The 26,584-nt window shown below is 37.9% G+C and overlaps 2 protein-coding genes across 2 annotated transcripts in view; both read right to left on the reverse strand.

The window, feature by feature from the left end:
- Positions 1–4,531, reverse strand: part of MTR (5-methyltetrahydrofolate-homocysteine methyltransferase) — an 88,783-nt gene extending 84,252 nt beyond the window's left edge. Inside the window, exon 1 of the mRNA XM_087718054.1 lies at positions 4,397–4,531. Within this exon, the coding sequence (XP_087574180.1) occupies positions 4,397–4,451 (55 nt within the window). The 5' untranslated portion in view covers positions 4,452–4,531. The remainder of the gene's footprint in view (positions 1–4,396) is intronic.
- A 3,071-nt stretch (positions 4,532–7,602) lies between these two features.
- ACTN2 (actinin alpha 2) overlaps positions 7,603–26,584 on the reverse strand; it is a 71,156-nt gene continuing 52,174 nt past the window's right edge. Inside the window, exons 15-21 of the mRNA XM_087718055.1 lie at positions 24,805–24,987; positions 20,885–21,019; positions 20,521–20,700; positions 17,064–17,210; positions 12,489–12,554; positions 10,380–10,538; positions 7,603–8,821 (exon numbers count right to left, since the gene is read on the reverse strand). Coding sequence (XP_087574181.1) covers positions 8,663–8,821; positions 10,380–10,538; positions 12,489–12,554; positions 17,064–17,210; positions 20,521–20,700; positions 20,885–21,019; positions 24,805–24,987 — 1,029 coding nt within the window. The 3' untranslated portion in view covers positions 7,603–8,662. The remainder of the gene's footprint in view (positions 8,822–10,379; positions 10,539–12,488; positions 12,555–17,063; positions 17,211–20,520; positions 20,701–20,884; positions 21,020–24,804; positions 24,988–26,584) is intronic.

Raw genomic sequence — 26,584 nt, forward strand, 5'->3', positions numbered from 1 at the left:
AATTCTGAAAGGGTGCTTACTTAAAGATTAACACACAGAGATCTCTAAGAACCTAGTATTTCCAACACAACTAAAAAGCCCCAGATTAGAGAAACAGACATTTAATGTCATTTCAAGTTTAGAAATACTTTGGCCACCTAATGAGAATGAACGACTCACTGGAGAAGAACCTAATGCTGGGAAAGATTAAGGGCAAAAGAAGAAAGGGACAACAGAGAATGAGATGACTGGATAGAGTCACTGAAGCAGTAGGTGTGAGCTTAAATGGACTCCAGAGAATGATAGAGGACAGAAATGCCTGTAAGTAGAAAATAGCAAGCCTACTCTGTGCTTGTTGGTTTTGTACTAAATTGAGTTGAGTTCAACTTTCTCATAAATAATAATGCTTTTATTTCTCTCTCTCCAGTGGTGGGTTTCAATTTTTTTTAGTACCAGTTTGCTCACGTGCTCGATGCTTCTGTGCATGCGCAGAAGCATCTGGGTGGGTGGGCGGAGCCACTACCGGTTTGCCCAATCCGGGCCAAACCAGGAGCAACCTACCTCTGTCTCTCACCCTTCCTCCCTAATTTATAGCAAACTCTTGGCAGTTCACAATAATAAACAAAACATAGTAATATCAAAACCCAAACAACTCTTACAAATTCATCAAAATTTCTTCATGACCTAAGGCCAAATTACCTGAGAGACTATTTATCTCCATTTATTGTACATCTCTCGGTCCAAAGAGGTTAGGCAGAGGGGCATGCTTTGAGTCCCATTAATTGGCAATATCATCTAGGGCAGTGATGGCTAACATTTTTGTCCTCGTGTACTGAAAGCTCACACACATGCACAACAGCAGGCGTGCCCACACCCATAATACAATGCACCCCATTTTGGGCCTAGCAGGCCTCCCCAAAGCCCCCTGGGACTAAAAACAGGGTGGGGGGGCGCACACACCTGTGCTTCGGCCCCCCAATGTGTTACAGGTGTTATGTTGGCCTTGTATGCAGCTTTATTCCTCTCTAGCATTCATCACTTGTTGAGTGATGCATTCCCTGCCTTCTAGGATTTACCTCTATCTGCTCCTGTGAAGCACTTCCTGTTCCTGTTGGATTTATATAGTTAGATTCTTGATGGCTTGTATAGTGTTTTAACTGTGTTTTGATTATACAACATGCACTGCAGAGACCCAAAAATCAGCTGGGCGGCAGGAGGTACATGCACATGCACAGTAGAGTGACGGCTTGCATGCCAGCAGAGAGGCCTCCATATGCCACCTGTGGCACATGTTCCATAGGTTCGCCATCACGGATTTAGGAGGACCAAGAAATAGGCCGCTCACAGTGCCTGGAATGATATCCACCCACACAAACATTGATTAAAAGGGCTTTCACCCTGATGTTGTTCAGGAAACTATTTTGGCTATTCTCCCGGTCCTCAATCGATAATTGAGACCCAGTTGGATAGGGTTTTTGTTATTGATGAAATGCTTTTCTTTGGGGTACTTAGAATTTTTTTGTTTTTATTATTCTATTTTATTCTAAAAACAATGTTCTTGTTGATTAAATACATATATTCTGGATGCATTTCTCTATAATTTCTGCTTCCATTTTGGCACTTACTTGCAGACATTTATTAGTTGTGAACTGATATCATCTGGAAAAAAAAAGGAATCAAGGATCTATGTTTCTGTCTGACTTGCATGCCTTGACAAACATAATGAAGCATAACTATCTCAAAAGAGAGATTACAATATTTTTCCTGAAGCCTTATCACATTCCATCCACAGAATGGAACACCCCAGCACTACAAGAGATGTCTTTGGGATATTTGTTAAACCAAAGTATTTACTGAACATTAGGATAAAATGAAATTCAAGAAACCTTAGGGGAAAAATATATCAAAACCACCATTTCATTTTTAAAGTAGAAGAGGTACTGGTATTGAAAAAGAATGGAGTGTTCCTCCTTCCAACCTATTTATTAACCTATTTATTTACACTTATATTTATTATCTTCAGGGGTTTATTTTTGTGCCATTTATAACTAATTTCCTTCCCCCACCAAGAGATAAGCTGACTGAGGGATAAGATAGGGAATGTAACAAAACAGCCTGAAGAAGGACAAGATTACAATAAAGAGCAAATGCTTCCATCCTATCTTATCTTATAATATTTTTCCCCTGAATATATAAATAAGCTTTTTTTTTCAAAGAAGAAGGTCTAGAGGAATTCTAATGGCAATAATATCCTACTAAGTATGGCAGGAAGTCTTGTGGAAGAACATTTGGGAACAGTAGAATTTCTCACTTAGCGATCAGGTCAGAAGACTGATGCCAATTTACTGTACAGGGAGTCCTCATCTTATAATGGTAATTGGGACCAGCAATGCCATCACTGACAGTCATAAAACAAAACAATCACACAACTATGCAACTTACAACAGCAGCTATAGCAGGCCCTATTGCAGTTATTAAGTGAATCACACACGATTGTTAAGCATGATGTTAGATGATCACAACTTGGCTTCCCCAAATGTTTGTCAGAAACCAGCTGGTAAGGTCACAAATGGTTATCATGTGACTGCAGAATGCTGCAACTTTCCTAACTGGTGCCAGCTGCCAAGCAGCCAACACAACTGAGTGATGGTGGGGAGCTGCAATTTTGAGGATAAGTCATAAGTCTCCTCATTCAGCATGGAGGGATGCTATGAAGCATAACTTTTAATGGTTGCTAAATGAGTGATCACCTGTACACATCAACAGCTTAATGCTTGTATAATTCATCACAAGTACTGAGAATGCTCAATACACATACTCCTAATATAGTTTTAATTAAACAACATTTTAAAGTCTGAATGAAACCAGGACAAAGAGGATATGCTGTGCCCCATTATTTGTCAGAATTGGAGGACCACTTTGGCCAGGATATCTGACAAAGAACAATCATGAATGGAACAGTACCTATTTTTGAAAAAGCATTATTTCTTTGCCTCACTTTGACATAGGCAGGAGCTTATTTCCACTGGGGAAGTCTTTACATGCTCTCCCATCAACAACTGGGACATAAGATGAGAACCTTAGAAGTCTCTCAGAATTAGGACTTCACCCTCACTGTCTAGAACAGCCATCTTTGCCTGGGGTTTTGAATTTTCTCTTTTAAAAACTGGCCTATAAAATCATTAGTGGTGTAATAGTGAAGCAGTACCATCCCTGGGGAGGGCAAACTAAATTAACTGTCCTTATTGGGATAGAGTATGTATGGTTGGGTATTTTTGCCAAATAGCTGCATAAAGCTCCTGAGATATACAGATGTCACCAGCACACCCAGGATTGCAGTCACAGCTGCCAACAGCTAACACTACCTGCAGAATGGAGCATTTAATGTCTTACTCCTACTGCCAAATCAGTGCATGAAACTAAGCAGGGAGTGGACAGCACAAGTACAATTAGAATGGGTTTTTCTCTTTATCCTATTTTTGGGTTCAGAGGGAGAAAGCGCACATTAAGTGGAAGAACTTTGTGAGAACAAGCATCAATCTGGGCTGCAGGCTTGTAACTCCATATAACACTGCCTTCAGTGCGACTTTTGATTTCATATTAACAAATGTTTAGCGGCAAACATTAAGGAGCACACCAAAATGTACACCTATCTTTTGCTTCTGTGATAAACAGCATAACTTTATTATCATTAATCTGATGGCATCCCTTCTGTGCCTGAAAATTACCTTAAATTAACTGAGAAAGTTCTTTAAAATCCGAGCAAAATACCGATCCGCTCGAATCACATGTTCGAGCATAGAAAAAAGGAAACCAAGCGCCTAGAAAAATTACACGTGGTTTACAAAACAAGGAGGTGGAACAGCGTTAAACACAGGACAGAGGAGCTGATTCACCGCGTGTTTCACTATTAGGTTCTAATTTGGTCTCCTTTGATTATCAACAAGCTCGGTTTAGCCGTGTATTATTTAATACTCGGGTTTCGTTACATCATTTTCTGAGATCCAATTCATCTGGTACTTAAAGCGAGGAAGATGCAGCTGTTAACTAAAACTACGTTTGATTCTTAGTTTAATTCATCCGGGTTTCGAAAGGTTTTAGCTCACTTTCAGAAGTTCAACGACACCCACCTTATCTACTTCCCTTTTGGATATTCAGGGGCGGGGGACTAAAAACCCCAAATTGTCAAGTGCACTGTATCTGAGCGACTAAAGTTAATTGAGTCTACTTTCTGAGTACAGCACACGTAGTAAATCTCCTGCCAAGTAGGGAAGGGGGTCTGGGTGGAGCCCATTCAGGAATAATATAGCGGAGCCCACACAATTCTGCAATTCCCAGACCAACATACAGCAAAAGTTAGAAACTTTGCGTCCTGCCAAGCCACCGGAGCTCACAAACGCCTCCTAGAAACACGCACCGTGCGATTCCTGGCTACCCCGCTGCTCAGCCAACTCGGGAATCGTGGGCGACATCGTTTTGAAACAGCCTTGCCAAATCTGAGCGACTGAATTTCGGCTCCCGGGTTAGAATGGCCGGAGACTATGGCAAGGAAAGCGCCTGCGTGCGCGTCACTGGCTGCGCAGACGCATACGATTTTTCTTTAATGTAAACGCAACTGTCAGTGTAGACAAGGGGTATTGATTTGAATGTTGCAATGAGGAAAGCGTGTAAGTGTCGTGTTGGAACTGCGTACCTTGGAATGGCTATGTCTACATTTAATTTTACCAATTATTAAACGTGTTCTGTATCATAACTCATGGTGGTGTTTAACCAAACTTATCGGACAATGATGGAAATATACTCGCGGGCTCCTCTATATTTGTGTGAGTTTGCAAAACAAAAAAAAACATTTGGGAGGACCATTAGGATGAGAACTCCTTTTTGCTTTAATATTTTAGAATAAAGAAGGAAATTTAAATCCCTCCTGTGACCTCAGTCGGAATAGAAAGAAGGCAGGGCTGCTTACTGCAATTGCTTAATTTTGTTAATCGTTTAATCTTGAAACTACCCTAATAATAGAAGCCTTCGGAGGTCAATCTACAGCAGGGGTGTTTAACTTTGGCAGGTTTTTAACTTGTAGTCTTCAACTACCAGCATACCTCAGCCAGGCTGGCTGAGGAATTTTGCGAATTGAAGTCCACGTCAAAGTTGCCAAGATTAAGCAACCCTGATCTACATGTTTCCTGGAATGGTTTTATTTGCACACCAATTTTGGTCCCGTTCAGTTCAGTTCTGGAGAAGTTCTTCTGTTTGGTCATCCGAAATATTGTATTTCAACATTTCCAGCATTCTTCTCCTTTGGTAAAAACTAAAAAGGGTTATAAGAGCACTTTTCTTTTAAATTAAAAACTGAGTGTATGGAGCAGTGTTTCTCAACCTTAGAAAGATATATGTGAACTTCAACTTCAGAATTCTGGAAGCTGAAGTCCATAACATCTGAAAGTTGTCGAAAGTTGAGAAATGCTGGTTTAGAGAAAAGGTCCAAAGCTGGCTCCGGCTGTTTTTTTTTTTTTTTTTTTGTGTAACTTGGCTAAATTCTAACCGTACCTTGAGAGAGAAATCTCAGTCATTGTGTCACTACTGTAGTTGTATCATCTAGGTTACACAAACAGGAATCAACTAGGTGAATACTGATTTTAAAAAGGGACTATCTATCTCACACATTGCAATGTCAAGATTTTGTTAATTGTGTTTTTAATACATGACAATTCCCTGAGTTTGCATTAGGCCACAATACAAGAAATCACACAATTAGTATAATGTCTGAATGCAGTCACTATAGACTTTTCCCATTACCCAGGGTACCCAAAAATGTACACAGCACCTACATTATTCAGTGACTAAGAAAATTCATTCTTCATTATAAGCAAAGCACTGATATGATGCACAGAGAGAGAGATCTCAGAAAAAGATCTCTGACAGGTTATCCTCAAACTTCTAGTGCTATTAAGAATAAATAGCCAAAGGTGTTATCCTTGAGACTTGCACATTTTGTTTATGCCTTTTTACTACAGTCCAACTAACTTTCTGATGTATTCACATTTCACTGAAACATAATATGGATTGGGTTTAGGGTTATTTGGTCGTACGTGTGTTTGATTACATTGAGTATTTATATATCCAGTTACCCCAAATGCCACCTCGTTATCCTGGGAGGCCAAATATAGTATTATGTGTTCCTTAAAACCATTTATAATTGTACTAAGCAGAATAATACAGATGGCTAAACTTTGTGCATCACAGAAGGTGGTATCATGTAGCTAATCTTGGAAAAAGCTAAGCAGGATCAGATCTAGCTAGTCATTGGATGGGGGAGCACCAAACTATCCCAAACTGTAAGCTGAACTAGGAAATAAAAATCTTTAGGAGCAATGATAGACTATTTCCATGTTGATACTATCAGGCACTAAGTTAATAAATTCAGTTCAGCATGAACTTTCATGCAAATTCTAAAACTCTTATTAAGAGAGGATTAAACTACAGGATTTTGTGTTTCATACAAAACTGTTATACTGTTGGGTCTCTCAGACTGTGAATTATGACCCCTTGAAGGGGCCCCAAACAACTTTAAGAGGGGTTGCAAAGGAGTGTTTGTTTGTTTTTTTGGCAAAGCCTAAAGCAAGATTTGCTAATGCTCAATTATTTTACTTTATTCCATGGAGACAGTGACATAAATTCATTTATCATTTTAGAAGATTGCAATATTGCAAACTTAGAGAACTTGCAATAAAAACTGACTGAATCTGCATGAAGTTAAGGTCATCACTACATTCTACATACACCTGTTAACTGATGGAATATAAGCAACAGCATATTGGCTTGGAAAGTAATCTCTAGATTAGATATCCTAACTTGGATGAAATAGTGAAATCTGCTCCATCTGATGATGATTTATAAGCACTACAGTAGACTTTTCCCTTATATCTTGCCTTTATTTTCTTTCACTCTCTTCTTTTTCTGAAGTGCACAGTGTTACTTAATCCGAAGCAAACTGATTTATTATAAATCCCACTGAAACCTATAACCCAGTATATTCCATATATATATATATATATATATATATATATATATATGTATGTATGTATGTATGTATGTATGTATGTATGTATATGTATATGTATATGTATATGTATATGTATATGTATATGTATATGTATGTATGTATGTATAAGTATAAATATAAATATAAATATAAATATAAATATAAATATAAATATAAATATAAATATAAATATAAATATAAATATAAATATAAATATAAATATAAATATAAATATAAATATAAATATAAATATAAATATAAATATAAATATAAATATAAATATAAATATAAATATAAATATATATAAATAAATCTGTTCTTTCAGGTATTTGCCCCTGGGTCCAACTTTCTGAAAAATCAGCTGTATTAATGTCTTTGAGAAGAAGAAGAGTAGCAGCAGGAAAAATCATCCACACACTAATTGGAAAAAAAAAACATAAATAAAAAAGATAGATGCCTCACTACATATAAAGCAAATAAAGAAAAGTTTTTTTAAAATGAGGTGAGAGAACCGTGTTGTCCAGAAGACATGCAGTAATATTTAAAGATGTATCAGTTTAATCTCAGAAACTGAATCGGTATTAAGGCTTGAAAAGCAGACTTTATTTTAAAGGCACGTTTTAATAGTAGCAGATGGTACAGTTTTCTTTGCTTGTATGAACATATATTTTTCCATTTATTTCATGGGATTGTTAGGCTTCAGATAAAATTGATTGTCTACAAATTGTTGAGAAGAACATAACTGGCAGGAAGCGACTGCACAAAGTAATTTAGACTAGTCGTAGTAAAATGTCAATATTGTTAGCATTAACCAAGAACAATGGCAACAGAACAATGAATATAGCAGAGAGCAGATACAATCTATTAACAACCATCCTAAAATATGGAAGTCCCTCATAATATCCAGGCTACTAACACTGTGCCCTTTCAAACTGGGCATTGGTTTTTTAAGGTGAAGGCTATTATCACCATTAAGATGATGCCCTTATTATCATCAACCTCTTTGAATAAACTCCAGAGGATTTGTGATTTTATACCACTAGAAACTCAGACTAGAATTCCTGTGCACGTTTCACATTAGAAACAACAAAACAATCTCATGTGATTATTTGGTATGACCTGGGTTTTTATTTTCTCTTGTATATGGTGCCATTTGCACAAGCATACTAAACCCCAGTATCTATAGATGAAAGCATTACCATGGTATGAAAGCAAAAAAGGAAGTGCACCGAGGGAGATTGTGGAAGACTTGCATAAAATGTTCAGAATTCTTGAAAACATTTCATGTTTTGAAAATCAAAGAAATGCTAGATATGTGTTTTTTTTCAAAGGCTTGTTTTCTTTTGTTTTTCCTGAGGCTTTCTAACTTGGCACTTCGGGATTATCCATTTTTAATTTAAAGAAAACGAAAACAAATCTGATAAGGCAGGGGGCCAGTGCAGTCTGTCACTGAATAAGCTTGATCAAGGACATATAAACAACGTAAAAACTCATCATGCTGCACACTACGTGGGCATTGCTCCTTACTGAATGTTCCTGCTAAACTTGAGAAATTGTAGTGAGGTCAGCTTACTTTTTTTCCCCCCCAAGGAGCAAACTGGAATATATCTAGTTTCACTTGCCCACAGAGTCAGTCCCCAATTACAGATCACTTTCCCCATACAATGCTGATGAAAATGAGGTATAGTCCAGAGCTCCAGGAACAGCTCCTGGTCCCTTGTATGCTGGCATACGCTTGATGCAGTACTGAGCTTGTTCAGATGGCAGTTCTCGATTCAACTCTTCAGCAAGAATATATGGCTAGAAGGATTCAAAAGAAGGAATACGATGAGCTTTTTCTGAAATTTCAGAATTAAAACAAGCGGTGAACTCTCTTTGATGAGAACATGGATGAGATTGGGTAAATACTTCTGTTATAAAGATTAGCTTTCTCCAATCTGGTGTCCTCACTGTTTGCAAAATCCAGAATACTTCAAGGGCACAAGCCTGGACAAAACTATCGTATATTTCGCAGTATAAGACGCACCGTAGTATAAGAAGCACCAAGATTTTGAAGAGGCAAATTTTTTAAAAAATTTTTTACACTTTGCAGACCTCCAAAAAATGGCCCGATTGTCAAAAAAAGGGCATGCGTAGCCTTTAGGAAGCTTGTAGAATGCTTCTGGGGGCTGGGGGGCAAAAACCACCTTGTTTTCGCTCATTTTTGCCCTCCCTAGCCCCCAGGAACACTCTGGAAGCCTCCTAAAGGCTATGCACTGCCATTTTTGCAAAGGGGACGGGGTTTCAGGAGTTTAGAAATGCTGTAATCAGTGTATAAGACGCATCCAGATTTTCAGCCTCTTTTTTTAGGGTAAAGGGTGCGTCTTATACACCGAAAAATACGGTAGCACTGATCCATAATACCTTATTATGGAATGTATTCATTCATTCATTAATTCATTTAATTCATATGGCCATATAACCTCAAACAAAATAATTCTGGGTGGCATACAGAAAGAAACATTACAACAAATGTAACCTGAACAAAAACAATACATTAAAGGCCAACAAAAGCAATAAACAATGACACAGCAATCAGACTAAAATATGGTACAACTTAACATATTCAGAATTTAATTCAACTCGACCCCAAGGCCTGGAGAAAGAATCGGCCTTCATAAAAGGTCTGTAAGGTCGGGACCAAATGTATATATTTATACTAGATAAGTTATGTTAAAGTATTTTCATATATAACTTTAAGGCAGCTCTTTCCCACAGCCTACATCTACATTGTACAATCTCTGTAGATTAGTCTTTTCTGAACATTTGAAAGCCTTTATTGCAGTTGCCTAGTGAATATGCATTGTATGACACTTAAAAAAAACTTCAAGTTGAAATATCTGCTTTGTCCAGATATGCTTTAAAATTCTTTCAGCTTTATTAAAACAAACTCAAAAAAAGTGCAGCAAAGAGCATGAATATGTTTTAGGATAAAAGACAGAAAATTGGAGACTCTCTTTGAATGTCAATAACAAGTAGAAAACCTGTAGCCAACAAAAGTCCCAGTCGTTGCATCTTTATATTTAATTTCCCTAAGATGCTCCAAGTGTCTTATTACACACCCTTAGCAAAACAGGATCCCAAAATTATATCTTACCCCAGTCTAAAAGTTTCAATACAAATCTGTACAGTATTTAAAAAAAATTAGGGTCAACGTTTAGCAGCTTTCATTAGTTGATGAAAACAATCCTGCTTCTAACTATCTTTTAAGTTTCTACTCTAAATTACAGCTCAGCTTACTTTACATTAGGATACCCCCTTGTCTTGCAAGGGTAGAATTTGTCGGAACAACCACAGCAAATGAAATCCTTTCACTAACCTTATCTGTGGCTAGGATTCTGAAAGAAGCGATAACTTGTTCAGCAGTATCAGTATCAGCAGTCTCTCTGGTCATGAAATCAATAAATGATTGAAAGGAAACTGTGTTCTGACCATTGGGATCAACTAAGGACATGATTCGGGCAAACTCGGCTTCACCCTGCAATACAGTTAAAAATTATGATACAAAGAAAAATTATAAAATTAATAAAATATTCAGCATCATGCCAAATATCAGATTTTGCATGTTTTAAGTATGCAAAAACTGATTAACTGTAATGCAAGAACATTTAACATTCTTAAATCCATTAGAAGCCTGTGTTAGGCTGAATGTTTACTATGGATTTCACACAGATTGTAAAAGAAAAATATATAAAAAATAGGAAGGAATCCACTAGGATTTACTGTGCTGGTTGCAATCTGGATAGTCAGATGATCAAGACCTTGAACCAAATTGCTTCCAATGCAGCCTCTCTATAGAAAACCTGCAGTGCAGTTTGTTTGTTTTTGAGAAGCTCCAGTAGATAAAGCATCATAAGAGACACCTAAAGCACTATTAAATGAAGACAAACAGAAATTGAACCAGATATGAGTAAGAGCCTATATTCATGCCTACATTGTGGCAGCAAATATTGTTATGAGGGGTCCTTGGTGCTCTCTGAGTTTGGTTGTTTTGTTCCAGACGTTTCATTACCCTAACTATATAACATCATCAGTGCTAGTAAGGAATGGAGTCTGCCATCAATTTATATTCTAGTGGCTTGCCCTGTCAGTGTTGGTGAGACTGGTGTTGGAAGGTCTTTGCTTGGGCTGTTTACCATTAGCTTGTTTGACAGTCTCAGTCTTGGGCTGCAGATGAAACTGTCAGTGCATTGCATCCAACTTCTGGAGGCTATAGACATCTAGATAGGAAGGAACAATTTCAAGCTTTACCTTGACAAGGCTGAGTGACTGTGAATATTTCAGGTGCCTAGGTCTAAGTCAGTCCTACACTCTGGGATTTCATTTTTGGTGTTGAATGGGACTACACTTCCCCACGCAAGATTAGTGTGCAATTTGGAGGCATTCCTAGACTCAAAGCTACTATTCAACAAACATGGTCACAAGGGCCTTTGTACAGGTTCACCTTGTGTGTCAGTTGCATTCTTTTCTCAACTGGAAGGTTCTTTAGATGATCATTCACACCTGGTCATCCCAAGGCTAGGCTAGACTATTACAAGGGAAGCTGTTCTTGAAAACAGTCTAGAAATTACAGCTGTAATTTGGACAAATGAACAGTAAGGAGTGTTTTCTCATTGCACCTACATGTCATCAGTGCTTTATGAGCTGCAATGGTTACCAGTTGACTTCCACATGTAGTTCAAATTTTATCTGGACTATAGGGCTAGGATAATTGAAAGAGTACCTATGCAATACAATTGGGATGCTTTGAGTTCCTTTAGTTAAATGTTTTACTTTGTAGGACCAAGAAGGAAGACTTTCTTGTTGTGTTGTAGCACCTCTCCTTTGGAACAATATCTCCCCAGAGATATATGCAGCTCCAACCCTTCAAATGCTTTGTCAATCCCTTAAAATTTCACTCTGTTCCCGTGCCTAGATTTGGGTTATTTGTAGAAAATCTAACAATTTATTATTATTATTATTATTCAGGAGTTTCTGTCTGGACAATCATATTCTTCTTTGCATAATATATTTTAAAATTGCAAGTTATCCAGAATATTTTGGGAGTCAAATACTCTCAATATCTGACAGATTAACAGACAGACAGAAAAATATTCAAAATTGAAATGTAATAGAATCTATATATGAATGCCATGATAAATGGGTATAATGTTTTAGTATGAATACATATAAACAGCTGTCTCCATAGGGTTCTAGCAATTAATAAGTCTAATTTTGTACACACCCAAGAATAACATCTATGTGGAGCTTCCCTCTGAGAAGATAATTTATAAACATTTCTGATGCGCTAAGATTTTGAGTGGGCTGAACTTTTTCACCACAGAAGTTTTACATCTATAAGTCACTTTGTAAAGTATTTGTAATGATAAACTCCTCTAAGTGTAACATGGGTTATTATCACAAATTAACTACATGTTAAAATTCATACCAAGTCATAACCCATTGAAATTAAGCAGGCCCTGAAATCTTCATGGTCCATCAGCCCATTTTTCTTCTGTTGGTAGGAACAAACAGCATGGAAGATTCAAGGATCAGAATAAAGCCACCAGAATTTCCATAAAGGTAGAATACGTTCGTAATCAGATGAATCAGATGTTCATTCAAGACCAAGTTCAACCAACAGAAAGCAGAAGAAAATAAGAAGTTAGATTACATGAAATAATGCTACAAAGATGCTAATGAAATATAAACAAAAAAGTAAGAGAAAGGCATAAAATACAGCATTCTTAGATGAGCCAAATTCAATTAGCAAGGCAGATTTAAAGTAACATTTTTTTAAAAGCTACACAATGCAAAAAAAAAAACACTTCAAGATTCTAACATTTCACAAGCAGTTCAAGTTTGTTAAATATTGTTTTATAAAAGTGATAAGCTAGCTCCTAACATGTAATGTTTTTATATTAATAAAAATTTATATTTAAAGTGCTAAGCTAGAAGTTGAAAGTACAAACTAATGGAGCCTGGAATGATTACTGCAATGATGTTTAATTTTTGCATAATTTTACATGTCACTCTGATAGGAAGGACTCATTGTGTATTTCATTTTTATTTTGTTTTGTAAACGCAAGAATTTCTAGTAAAGTGTATTCAATGTATACAGTGTATTATAGGTAATGCATAGCATGATCGTTGGTTCTCTGCAATTGTACTGTACATCATAGGATTGGGGTGGACTTGAGATTTCTTCCATGAAAAAGCATATGTTTTTATCTGAGTAAACAACATTATGAAAGTTCACACCCTTAGATACAATTCCTTCTAGTTATTGCCATCTGATTTAAATTAAATAACTTCAAAAAAATCAAATCAAAAACAGTAATAATGAGTTTTACTGTGCATAAGTAAACCCCTTTTCTCAGACTTAGCCTTAGTTTTATGGGCCATTATGGACTGTTGTTCACTAATTAACTGTATAGTTATTATATTCTTAAGCACATTTTCTGTTTTAAAACTCTCTTAGAAAAAAAGAGAATTCATTAGCTTAAAAGCAGTTTCATTTTAAAGCTCTAAAATAGGGCAGCTGATCAATTAAAACTATAGTTTTTTTTAAGGTATTATGTTGTTCATGTATTAAGAGAACAGAAGATTGTTAAGAGAGGTGGGTCAAATGGCTGGGCACCATTTTATAAACAGACTGGTCATATGAACCTATTTTTAATAATTAGCCCATGAGATCTAGGCTCATAGGACTACCATTCTGATTTGATTGTTTTCTTTGTATCATGGGTATTTTATTGCAAATTACTAATTGTAATTTGCTGAGTGCTGATTGACTGCTAAAATTGAATAAAATAAAATGATAATTACAATTGCTACTTTGCGATTCCATAGGCCTTCCATGAAGGCAGAAAGTTAACCCCTTCTCTTCCAGTGACATCTCTACTATGCTGATTTTAAAAAAAAACAAAAGTTTGAATTGCTTCCTATCCTTAGTATAGGATTGCTTGTTCGTTTTTGTAAGCTAGTTAGCCATGCCACCAAAGTTATTAGACAAAATGTACAGTTAAGCTACACAGTAAAATTTGGATCCAATTATTTTACTTAAAATCAATTTCTGTATATTTAAATGTTAAGTAAAATTACAGCAGCCTCAGCAGTTTACTTATATAGTGGCCTGATTGGGCAGTGCACAACAGGAAAAAAAATCAAAAAAAGTATAAAATCAGCAATTACAGATATAAAAAATATAGTACTAAATATCAAAAACCAAAAATACAATCATAAATGGGGGAGAGAATAAAAAATGGTGACCTCTAAACAAGTCTCCATTTCTATAGGAGCCCCAAGCCTGGTCCCATAACCATATCTTGAGGACCTTTCAGAACATCAGACAAGATGAGGCCAATCTCATTTCAGGTGGAAGGATGTTCCATAAGGCAGCCACCACAGTCAAGAAGGCACATCTCCTTGGACTCACCAAATGTAGATCCCTAGCTGATGGTAGTCACGGCATGCCTTCTCTGATGGGGTGAGCTGATGTAATTGGGGAGAAGTGGTCCTTCTGATAGCCCATGAAAGTGGTACCCCTTATAGTCATGAAAGGCTTTAAAGGTTAAAACCATCACCTTAATTGGTGCACTGATGATCAATGCAGAGCTGTAGTGTGTGCAGTTCTATAAGCACACAAACTATCCATACCACTGCATTCTGTACCAGTTGAAGCTTCAGAATACTCTTCAAGGCCAGCTCCATGTAGAGCAAATTGCAGCAGTCAGCAGTCCAGTTTGAAGGTGCAGGTGCATGAGTGACTATAAGTAGGGCTTCCTGATCCCAAAACAGGCACAACTGATGCATAAGGTAAAGCTGTACGAAGTCCTCCTAGATACAACTGCTAGTTGATCATCAAGCAGGAATTGTGAATCTAGGGGGGACCTCAAGTTGCACACAAGTAGAACCCCATGGAGCATCAAAGATGGCATAGTCTTAGAATCAGCAGACTCCATGACCCAAAGCCAGCAGTCTTGCCATGGTTCAGCTAAAGGCTGTGGTTTTCCATCCAGATTCTCACAATCTCCAGGCACTGAGATAAAACAATCATGGTATTGCTTAATTTGCCTGGGATAGAAATGTGCAATTGGGTATCTTCAGCATAATGACGATACCTTACCCATAACGACAGATGAGCTAATCCAGCAGCCCCATGTAGCACCTCATGTAGATTTTTTTAAAAAGTAGAGAAAGCACCTAACACTGTGGCACCTCATATAGTAAAAGCTGAGAATGGGACGTCTCCTCCCTAGTCATCACTGAGTTGAGTTCCAATATATATACTTCTACCAAGTATATTCATGTTTCCGTCTTTACTTCCACTGCAACTCCTGTTGCCCATTTTAATAAACTATAAAAAGAATTTCTTCAGCAATTCTCATTAATCTCAATTTCCATAGATACTTTGGAAAGAAGCTATTTATATTACCTCTTAACAAGTTCTGATATCTGATACTTTTACAGGGAAAAACATAAAATGAGTAATTGTTTTATGCTAAGTTAAAAGCTCACATGCACTGACAATAAGATATACTTTTCCTGGCCATTTAGCCACATTTTGTGCATTTTTAAAAACAGCACATATAATACAGAAATGAGCTCTATGCCATTATCATGATATATTCAGGATTTTAAGATATATTAATTGTATTGTCTAATTAGTCACACATTATTGGATGTTTACCCTCATCCCCAAATTATGAAAATGTTCATTTTAGTTCCCGTTTTATGTTGTAACCTCCAAACAGAACTTCCTAGTGGCAGTAACTAAGTACAGAAGAAGAGATCATGGTGTCACTTGTACAATAAGATAAATTCACTCAAGCCAGAGCTGAGCAACTGGGCATCTGTTTTGCTACCTATCTGAATGGGGTGAAAGAAAGAGCAAGTATTAAGGGAAGTCTCATACACACACACACATCAGTGGTGGTTTCTGGATTCCGTTCCAACCGTACCGGTTGGAACGGGCCCGGCATCACCCACATGGGCACTCGCAGCACATGCATATGTCGTACCTGCCTGCGATGCCTCTGCGACATTCCAGCTGCTCGGTGGAGCATTGCGCAGGTGCTGCACATGCCATGTGCATGCACAGAAGCGCCAAAGGCTTAAAAGACAGGTAAGGAGCTCGGGCGGGTGGGTGGGCCCTCCGGAGCACCGTACTGGAATGGTATCCAGTGCTCCAATACGCCCGTATCAGGGCGTACCACCTGCAACCCACCACTGACACGCATGCATACGTACACCCAAAAAAACATATAAAGATCCCATAACACAACCTTGTATGCTCAGGGATCCCACTTTTTCATTTGCACTTCTATACACATTAATACACCAGTAGTATCCAAAGAACATATGTTTGAGTTGCTCTTTGGCTATGTCAATAGATTCAAATGAAGGTTACTCTTCCCTCAGGAATGAAAACATGCAGAAAGGAAAGGAGAGACTATGGCAAGAACTTAAGAAAAAGGAATAGCAATAGCAATAACAGTTAGACTTATATACCGCTTCATAGGGCTTTCAGCCTTCTCTAAGCGGTTTACAGAGTCAGCATATTACCCCCACAGTCTGGGTCCTCATTTCACCCACCTCGGAAGGATGGAAGGCTGAGTCAACCTTGAGCCGGTGAGATTTGAACTGCTGAACTGCAGATAACAGTCAGCTGAAGTGGCCTGCAGTACTGCATCCTAACCACTGTGCCACCTCGGCTCTTCCAATACTTCAAGGAAAATCAAGAGCAAAGTTGTGAATCAGCACTTCTGGAATGCAGAAGTTGGCTAATGGCCAGAAAAAGGAAGTGACCAGAAACAAGATGTCCATAGAGATCTGAGATGGCCCAGCCCAACCCTATCCCAAGCTCCATCTCAATTTCTCAAATTTCTGTCCCATTTTATATTATAATTTCTGAATCTTAATCACATTCTACTTTTTTAAAAAGGTAGCAGGGAGTCATGCAAATACGTCTATCATCCAGTTGCAGATTAAAAAATAAATAAAATAAAACAGATAACTATACCCTGTCAAAGTGATTAAATGATGCTCTGAATTCATTCATTTGCTGCTGAGTTATTCCTTTAGCATCTCTTGTAAGGATCTGGTTCTCAACTTCATTGATAGTTCGGGCAATGGTAGTCAGCAGCAGTTCCCATCCAACCCGGATATGCTGCAACAGAAAACAAGAAGGATACCTTAGAGCACCCCAAAGAAATAAAGCGCCAAAGACTAAGAGAGTCTTCAACTTGTGAATGGTAGTTGAATTCCAACTAGTCAGTGGGACTATAACAACATAGCATTCAAAGTAATTTTAAAAACTTGATTCACATGAAATACAAATAAATTTAATTAAAGACAAGGAACAAGATTATGCGCCATGTTTTCTTTTTATAATTTCTTCTTTTAATCATTAAAAATCTAGAAGAATTCTGGCTTTAGGGACCAAGAGTATGAGCAGTGATGGAGTTCTGGGTTGTCTAGAAAAGAAATAGTATCCTACTTATTTTTGAAGTTTAAAATATCGAGGCTACTCCAGTTCACAAGGTGACGGGCTTCCCAAACTACATCTACAGTACTGTATCCAGTTCATAACTATTACATGGAAACTTTTCACCAATTCCCGTTCATTTGGACATGGCAAAGCCATGTCATTATCCTAATATTGGAGATTCAGTCTTCAGTGTCTTTTACAGTGAGTCCTGAGGATTATTAATGGGTGACTTTTATTGCTCATAGAGACCTACCCAATAAGGGAAGATTATCTGGAAAATTTAGGGCTGTAGCATTTGTCCTGACTTTCCTGTAGCTTCCCAAAACACTTTAAGATACTGACTCTGATTAACAACCATATAAATATGGCGGACCTTTCATATGTAAGAGCCATGAAAAGCAGTGGTCAAATTCATTTTTTTTTACTACCGGTTCTGTGGGTGTGGCTTGGTTGGCATGGCAGGGGAAGAATACTGCAAAATCCAATTCCCACCCCACTCTGGGGCCAGCCAGAGATGGTATTTGCCGGTTCTCTGAACTACTCAAACTTTCTGCTACCGGTTCCCAAGAACCTGTCAGAACCTGCTGAATTTCACCCCTGATTCAAAGCTACTGGCCACGATTGACAAGCCACAAGAGCCTGGTTCTCAGATCACACTAACCCCAAAATAAAATGGCTAAATTATGATTTATGTTTTATTTCTAATTATTCCAGAATCATTCTGAAACATTAGGCTACAACTTATCAACCGTGGCTGCTGGTTATCAGCTTATTACTATCTTCCTTCTGGGATGATAGTTGTCTTCTGGCCAGAAAGGATCCCACAAATTTGCCCATTATCCCATCACAGCATCTACCTTCAACATATGGTCTTTATTCATTGTATTCTTCATAGTTAGTATTAATCGTGACAAGATAAGGTTCCCCTTATCATAGCAACTGCCATTTCTATTGTATCTCATTATAAATCTCTGCCTTGACAGATTTACAGTAGGATATTTTTAATGATATCCTTCCTTATGGTATTTTATAAAGGCAGAAAAGTCCATTCATTTTGGGCAAGTGTACAGTGGCCAGACATGAACAGAAGGTGATTTTTGGTTTTACTTTTATTTTTTTCCTCAACAGGTAGGAGCCTATTTTATAAATCCTGTTTATTATGATTATTTCCCATTAAGATTGGTCAGGGTTAGGGTTAGGGAAAGAAATCAGATATAGGTCAAATCAACAAATTATTTGCTGGACTGCAATGTTATCAAGAAAAGTAGGAGCAAATTCATGGTTTATTTTAAAAGCTGTTGACAATTTAGGACTAGAAGGGGATTTCCCAACTTTGCAGTGCAAGTATATTTAAGACTAGAACCTGCTGAGGCATTGCAAAAATTTACTCAGATGAAGCTGATTAGTACTTGGATAAATGTTTTATAGCAACGTAATTTTAAAAAAATCATGATAGAGTTTCCTATAACTGAAGAACATTTTAGATCTACACCATCTTTGGAACTTGTATAGCAGAATGACTGCAAAGCTAGGTGGCAGCATTTAGCCAACCTTGATTGATCTCAAAGAGCTTTGCAGTTGTACTTTTTATTATTATAATGCAGCCTGAGGCATGGCTGATATTTGGCTGGGGGTTAGACCTATACCGCTTTATAGTGCTTTACAGCCCTCTCTAAGCAGTTTTACAGAGTCAGCATATTGCCCCCAACAATCTGCGTCCTCATTTTACCCACTTTGGAAGGATGGAAGGCTGAGTCAACCTTGAGCCTGGTGGGATTTGAACTGCCAAATTGTAGGCAGCCGGTACTCAGCAGAAGTGGCCTGCAGTACTGCACTTTAACCACTGCGCCACCGAGACTCATTTAAGTTGGTTCTAAGGCATCTTAAAATACAATACAATAGCAGAGTTGGAAGGGACCTTGGAGGTCTTCTAGTCCAACCCCCTGCCTAGGCAGGAAACCCTATACTGTTTCAGACAAATGGCTATCCAATATCTTCTTAAGACTTCCAGTGTTGGGGCATGCATAACTTCTGGAGGCAAGCTGTTCCACTGATTAATTGTTCTAACTGTCAGGAAATTTTTCCTCAGTTCTAAGTTGCTTCTCTCCTTGATTAGTTTCTACCCATTGCTTCTTGTTCTACCCTCAGGTGCCTTGGAGAATAGTTGGACTCCCTCTTCTTTGTGACAACCCCTGAGATATTGGAACACTGCTATCATGTCTCCCCTAGTCCTTCTTTCTATTAAACTAGACATACCCAGTTCCTGCAACCGTTCTTCATATGTTTTAGTCTCCAGTCCCCTAATCATCTTTGTTGCTCTTCTCTGCACTCTTTCTAGAGTCTCCACATCTTTTCTACATCGTGGCGACCAAAACTGAATGCAGTATTCCAAGTGTGGCCTTACCAAGGCATTATAAAGTGGTATTAACACTTCATGTGATCTTGATTCTATACCTCTGTTTATGCAGCCTAGAACTGTGTTGGCTTTTTTGGCAGCTGCTGCACACTGCTGGCTCATATTTAAATGGTTGTCCACTAGGACTCCAAGATCCCTCTCAGTTACTACTATTGAGGAAGGTACCACCTATACTGTACCTGTGCATTTCATTTTTCTTGCCTAAATGTAGAACCTTACTCTTTTCACCATTGAATGTCATTTTATTAGATAGTGCCCAATGTTCAGGTTTGTCAAGATCCTTCTGTATCTTAAGCCTGTCTTCTGGAGTGTTGGCTATCTTGTTCATGTAGTTCCGTTTTATTTATGTTCTCCCTCTTATATTTAATCTTTTATGTTATTGTTATCTGCTAAAAGTCAGTCGGGACCTGAGTGGGATAAATACTGGAAAAAATAAAATAATGTTTTAGGATTGAATGAAAATGCCTCTAGTATTTAAAAAAAAACATTGAAACACAAAAGTCCCTAGTGTCATTGTGAAATATATGCTACAGCAAGACTGCATATATAAAACTAAATAAAGACCAGATTTACCTCCATGGTGTAATTGGTATGCTTATTATCAAAGACCAACGCTTCCTGTATCAGTTGATGGTCTCCTTCTAGTTTGTCAATATTGTGCTTGTAATTAATGATATTGTGCTCCTGCTGCTTTAACTGGGTCATCTGGTCCTCTAATGGCCCCGTGATATCTACCGAGGTTCTGCCAATTTCCTGTCATAAAGAGAAAAAGAAAGAGAAAAAGCTTTCATTATGTTTTGGCTTATGTTAAAGAGAGCAGCAAATAGTTTTTCCTCATGCACACAGCACATACACACACAAGGACAGGCGTGGTTCAGGGATAGAATTTGCTTAGAATTTCTGATCTAAAACTTCTGCAGATCTTGGTTGCATTTACCTCCATCTTGCTCTGGATCCAGGGTCCAATGACATTGGCCTGAGCAGCAAATTGACGTCGCAGGCGTTCATTGGTGTGCTGGCGGGAAAGCTCCTCCTGCAGTGATTGATCTCTTACAGGGACAAGTTGTTTGACCTGCCAGTGTGCAAAATTAAGTTAGTCAGTAGGATCTATATCTGCTTTTATTTTTATTACTTAACAACGTTTTTTTAAAAAAAATTGAAAAGACTGTTCTAAAAATACACACAGTTTAATCAATATTAACTGTAGGTGTTACTTCCTATTAAGGTATTCCACTGCTTCAATTTCCAAGTGTACTGCCATCTCAGATATGTTGAGCAAGTAGCTCCATTAGGTAAAATTTTGGCTATGTTTGCACATTTCTTTATAGATAATTTAGCAATTATTTATCAAATAAGCTAAAGTTCTTGGTTTGTCAGACACACAGAGCCATAACCCAATCACACAAGATAGATCCCCAAAGCATGATTCAGACCTAATGTCAAACAGGTTCCACTTGCTAAAATAAGCAGGGCTGAATAATTTTTAGAAATTATGTGAAGTTATGCACACTACCATGTATTGCATAATAAAATACCCCAAGAGAAGAATTCCATAAAGTCATTTAAGTATACAGACTGAAAGTCCTATATGCCAAATAATAACTTATGAACCCAGTGGTGGGTCATAAGTTAATGGTGGATCATGCTATGATGCCAAAAAGAATAGAAAAGTCGCTAAAGGCAAATACATTAGTGGAGATACAAATATATTTCTTTGATGTGTGTGTGTACCTACTTACACACACAGACACACACTGTGTCACACATACATATTTGCTATTGTGGATTAATTACAACCAGAATAGGAAATCTTCGGTTGACAAGTTGAAGGGGCTGTGTTTTCTCGATGGTTGTAATCACTTCCTCCCGCCCTTTATCTATACTTAGTTTGGGGGATTTGTCTTAAATTCAGAGCCAACTTTCTTTGGGTTCATGTAATATCTAACTGCATCATTATACATACATACATAGATATATGTATGTAGATACGTACGTACATACATACATACATACATACATACATACATACATACATACATACATACATATATATATATATATATATATATATATATATATATATATATATATATATGTGTGTGTGTTGTATTTGTGCTGATAAATAAATAAAGGGAGACTAGTATAGATCTATTTCAAGCTATTCAGCTCTCATCAGCTAGCCATACCCTTACTGGGAATCGAACCTGTGCTGTATTGCATCTTAGGCAGATGTGTTAACCACTGAGCCACAGAGCTCGACTCCTTATCAGCCAAGCCAGGGTGAAAGGTATCTATTTAGATTTACAACCCCCAGTATGCCCAAATATGGGAGGAAGGTTCGATTCCCAGTAAGGGTATGGCTATGTGTGTGTGTGTATGTATGTATATATGTGTATGTGTGTATGTGTGTATGTATGTGTATATGTATGTATGTATGTATACATACATATACATATACATATACATATACATATACATATACATATACACATACACATACACATACACATACACATACACATACACATACACATATACATACATACATACATACATACATACATACATACATATATTTGCAGAAAAAAGTTTTGCTACAGTCTGGAGGGTTTAATTTGGCTACGTGTGCCTAGGAGTGCAGCTCTAGTTTCATATATTTTTTGCCAATACCGTGGTAACATGTTTCTGTGGGGAATGGATTCGTTTATTTCTAACAATGAATTCCTTTCTACCACAAAATCATTATATCTATTGTAATGCATCAGGAACTCGTATCAATCTTCCTATTCCGCTATTAAACAATTTAACCAATTAGAGAGGCTTTTTCATTTTAAAGAAAAGAGAAAAAGGAGTACCTCCATCCTAATCAATTTTTAAAAGCAACCAATTATGAGAGGAAAATCTGCAAATTGTTGAGGCTGGACTTCGTCTGTCCTACTGAATGTTATTCTCCACTGGAGAGGTTTCTCAACTTCCACCCAACAGCCCATGACAGAAACATGATATAGCCAATATGAAAGCAATATATGTCTATACCATTTGTTCTGCATAATATTAATAGTTATATTAGCTCAGGAGTTTCTGTTTTCAGATTTTGCCTCAGAAGCAAAATCGTAATGTTTTTCTCAGATGAATTCTGACCCTGGACTAATTTCTAAAGTGTAGCTGCAAGGCAAAGAGTGCTACATATTTGTAAAGTCTTAAATCAAGGGTGTCAAACTTAAGGCCCAGCGGCTGGATCCAGCCCACAGGGTGCTTAGATCTGGCCCCTGGGCCCACCCTAGAAACAGCAAAAATGGAGCTCGGGAGGGCTGCCTGCAACCCTCTCTGGCTCCGTTTTGGGCTGCAATGGCCTCCTGCAACCCTCTGCCAGCAAAAACAGAGCTCAGAGAGGCCATGTGTGGCCCTCCTGGCTTTGTTTTTGTTGGCAGAGGGTTGCCGGAGGCCATCATGGCCCAAAACGGAGCCTTGATGAGTGACATTGAGCTGGCCATGCCCATCCTAGCCTTTCCCCCCCCCTCCGAGATCAAACACATCCCTGATGCGACCCTCAATGAAATTGAGTTTGATGCCCCTGTCTTAAATGATAGAAGCTCCACAATTATTTCATGAATGCTTATTCTTTTTGTTGTCTTTTTCTTATTTCATTTCAGAGTTTTCTGGCATCCTAGCCTTTTGATATTAAGGTGGAAGAGAAATGTGTTCATTACTTTGGGAAGCTTCAAGAATATTCCCCCTCCCCCATTCCTCCCTGTTACTTCAGAAACATTATTTTGAATTTTCTGAAAAGAAAGCCATAAAGCTTAGACATGAATAGGCTGAGGCTTAATTTCTTGCTGCCAGGCAAAGCCAACTCTATAGTACAGGGAATCCTCAACATATGACCACAATTGAGCACAAGGTTTATGTTGCTAAGTGAGGAATTTTGCCCCATTTTACGACTTTTCTTGCCACGTTTGTTAAGTTAATCACTGTAGTTCTTAAATTAGTAACCCGGTTGTTAAGTGAATCGGGTTTTCCTCATTGACTTTGATTGTCAGAAGTTTGCAACAGGTGATCACATGACCCAGAGGTACTGCAATTGTCATATATGTGAGTCAGTTATCAAGTATCCGAATGTAAATCATGTGACCAAGGGGATGCTGCAACATTCATAAGTTTGAAAAATGGTCATAAGATACTTTTTCCAGTGCCATTGTAACTTTGAACGATCATTAAGCAAACTATTGTAAGTCAAGGACTTTCTTTATTTGGTAGTTGTTTATCCATCACATACTGTTACACAGGTAGTCCTTGATTTAAAACTGCAACTGGAACCAGAACTTCTGCCTCTAAGCGATGTAGTCATTAAATGAATTGCACCTGATTTTATGACCATTTTTAGCCATGGATTTTAGCAAACCATTACAGTTGTTAACTGAATCACTCAGTTGTTAAGTGAGTCCAGCTTTCCCCATTGGCTTTGCTTGTTGGAAGCCATCTGGAAAGGTCACAAACAGAATTGCTGCAATTGTCATAAATACGTGCCAGTTTGCAAAGCGCCTGCACTTTTAATCACGTGACAACCACAACACAGGGACGCTGTGACGGTTACACAAGAACTGGTTGTAAGTCACTTTTACTCAGCACTGTAGTAACTTTGAACAGTCATTAAACAAATAGTTTTCGTCAAGGGCTACCTATACATCAAAAAACAACAGTATCTTCCACATTCCTAATACTACTTGTACTAAAGCAGAGTAAAACATTAATGAATAAACTGAAAATTTAATTTTCCCATGCAAAACCTCCTTTTCCCTCATCCTGTAATTAATCGCAAATAAATCTACATGCTCCTGTATTTTTACTTCCACTTACTTTATCCCACTTAGTACGAATCTCTTCCATGGTGACTGTGCTGTAAGGATTGCTGGCACTTATTCTGAGGCTGTAGCTCTGAATCACCTTCTCCACTTCATTATGGATGGACAAAATAGCTTGCCTCTCACCATCTGCTTCAGGTAGAGTGGCTTTAAATTGTTCATGGGCAGTAATTAAACTCTGAAAGAAACAAAAGGAAGAAGAGGTGGGGAGGGACAAACCTGTGGTTGGGACTTTTCTTCTTCCTCCTCCTCCACCTCCACCCCCCCCCCCCACCCTCGCGTCCCCTTTATCTATATAAACATTTGAAAGATTTTGAAGCTGGCACTTCTGTATATAATCAGTGCATTTCATTTCTTGTGCCATTATAAAGGGCAAACAGTGAAACTGAGAATGAGGGAAGGCCCAGAAAAAAAAAATCACTATACAATATTCAAAAATGTGGATAACAGGATCTTGGTTTTCTTTTACAAAAAAAAAAAAAAATGCAAATGGCACAGTGTTTTAAAATTACCTCCTGAGGGGAAATCCCAAGTGAAATTCAGCAGCCACAGCAGGCATTACCCTTTCATTCTTTTTAATGAGAGTATCCCAGATGCATAGATGTGCAAAAGATGCAGATATAAATGCAAAGATCAGAACAAACAAATACATGAATCCTTACCCTCCCCATACACAATAATTGTTCAAAGTTTCATCAGACTGCATAAAAAAAAACATTGAATCCATTGTACACACTCTTATAGCATGTAACATGTCATTAACAGCTCTGTGCACAAAAATGTAGTATTTGTTTAAGGTTGTTTAAATTCTTTATGCCTTTCACATTTCCCAGCCTGAGGTAATTCCCATAGTGGGTTTTTGTTGCATTCATTCATGCTTTGAGGAAGAGTATTGTTAAGTAAATACCCACCTCCACTACTTTCTAAAGGCTCCTAGCCAAAAGGAAAAAGGAAAAAAGAAATATGAATGACAAAGATATTCAATTTTATTATTGGAGATGAGGTGAGCTGGGGTCTCCTTCTCCTCCCCCACTCCTTCTTCCTCCTCTTCCTCCTCTTCCTCCTGCAGATCTGAATGTCACCTCTCCTCAATTATGCAAAAATGTTCAAGAGTGAGATATCCTCATCTATCTTGCTCTCACCCTGCCTGAGGTGAGCACCTTAACCCAGAAGAGCAGACAAGCAGCAATAAAGATAGCGGATGCCAGGCCTACTTGACAATGAGAGGAAGAACTAAAATCTCTTTCCCTCCATGACAAATGCCATGTTAAATTCAAGAGAACACAGAGTTCTGTCCCAGTCTTAGCGGCCAGCCCAGTTACACATATTAAGATGATGACTAGGTTCAGAGTGATCTCACAGCTTGTGTTGAGTCCATGCACCAATAAAAGTATTTCGTGTACAGTACCAAAAGTAATCAAGGAAGCTGCCTGATCCCAAAAAAACTCAATTTACAAACTTGAGGATGGATCTACCATCCAATTGCTATTACTTTTTTAATGGTTTAAACCAAGAAAGCAATGATATTGAAGTTAGATTGTTCTGATTAAAATCTGGTATTCCAGCCACTGCACTCTTAACTCAGTCACCTGACTGTTCACCCCCCAAAAGATGTGGGTGTCGGAGAAATGAGAAATACTAGGAGTTACAATCCCAAATTGGAGGGTGGTTGATTAGAAAAGGCTGCTGTAATATATCTTTTCAGGCATAAGTGGGGGTAAGCAATACTTGAAACTTTCTGAGATGAAATAAGTGATTTTCCCACAGTGAAAATA

The sequence above is a fragment of the Thamnophis sirtalis genome, unplaced genomic scaffold (assembly GCF_051295495.1).
Source record: "Thamnophis sirtalis isolate CommonGarterSnake01/CBP01778 unplaced genomic scaffold, rThaSir2_p1.2 scaffold_6, whole genome shotgun sequence".
Taxonomy (NCBI): Eukaryota; Metazoa; Chordata; class Lepidosauria; order Squamata; family Natricidae; genus Thamnophis; species Thamnophis sirtalis.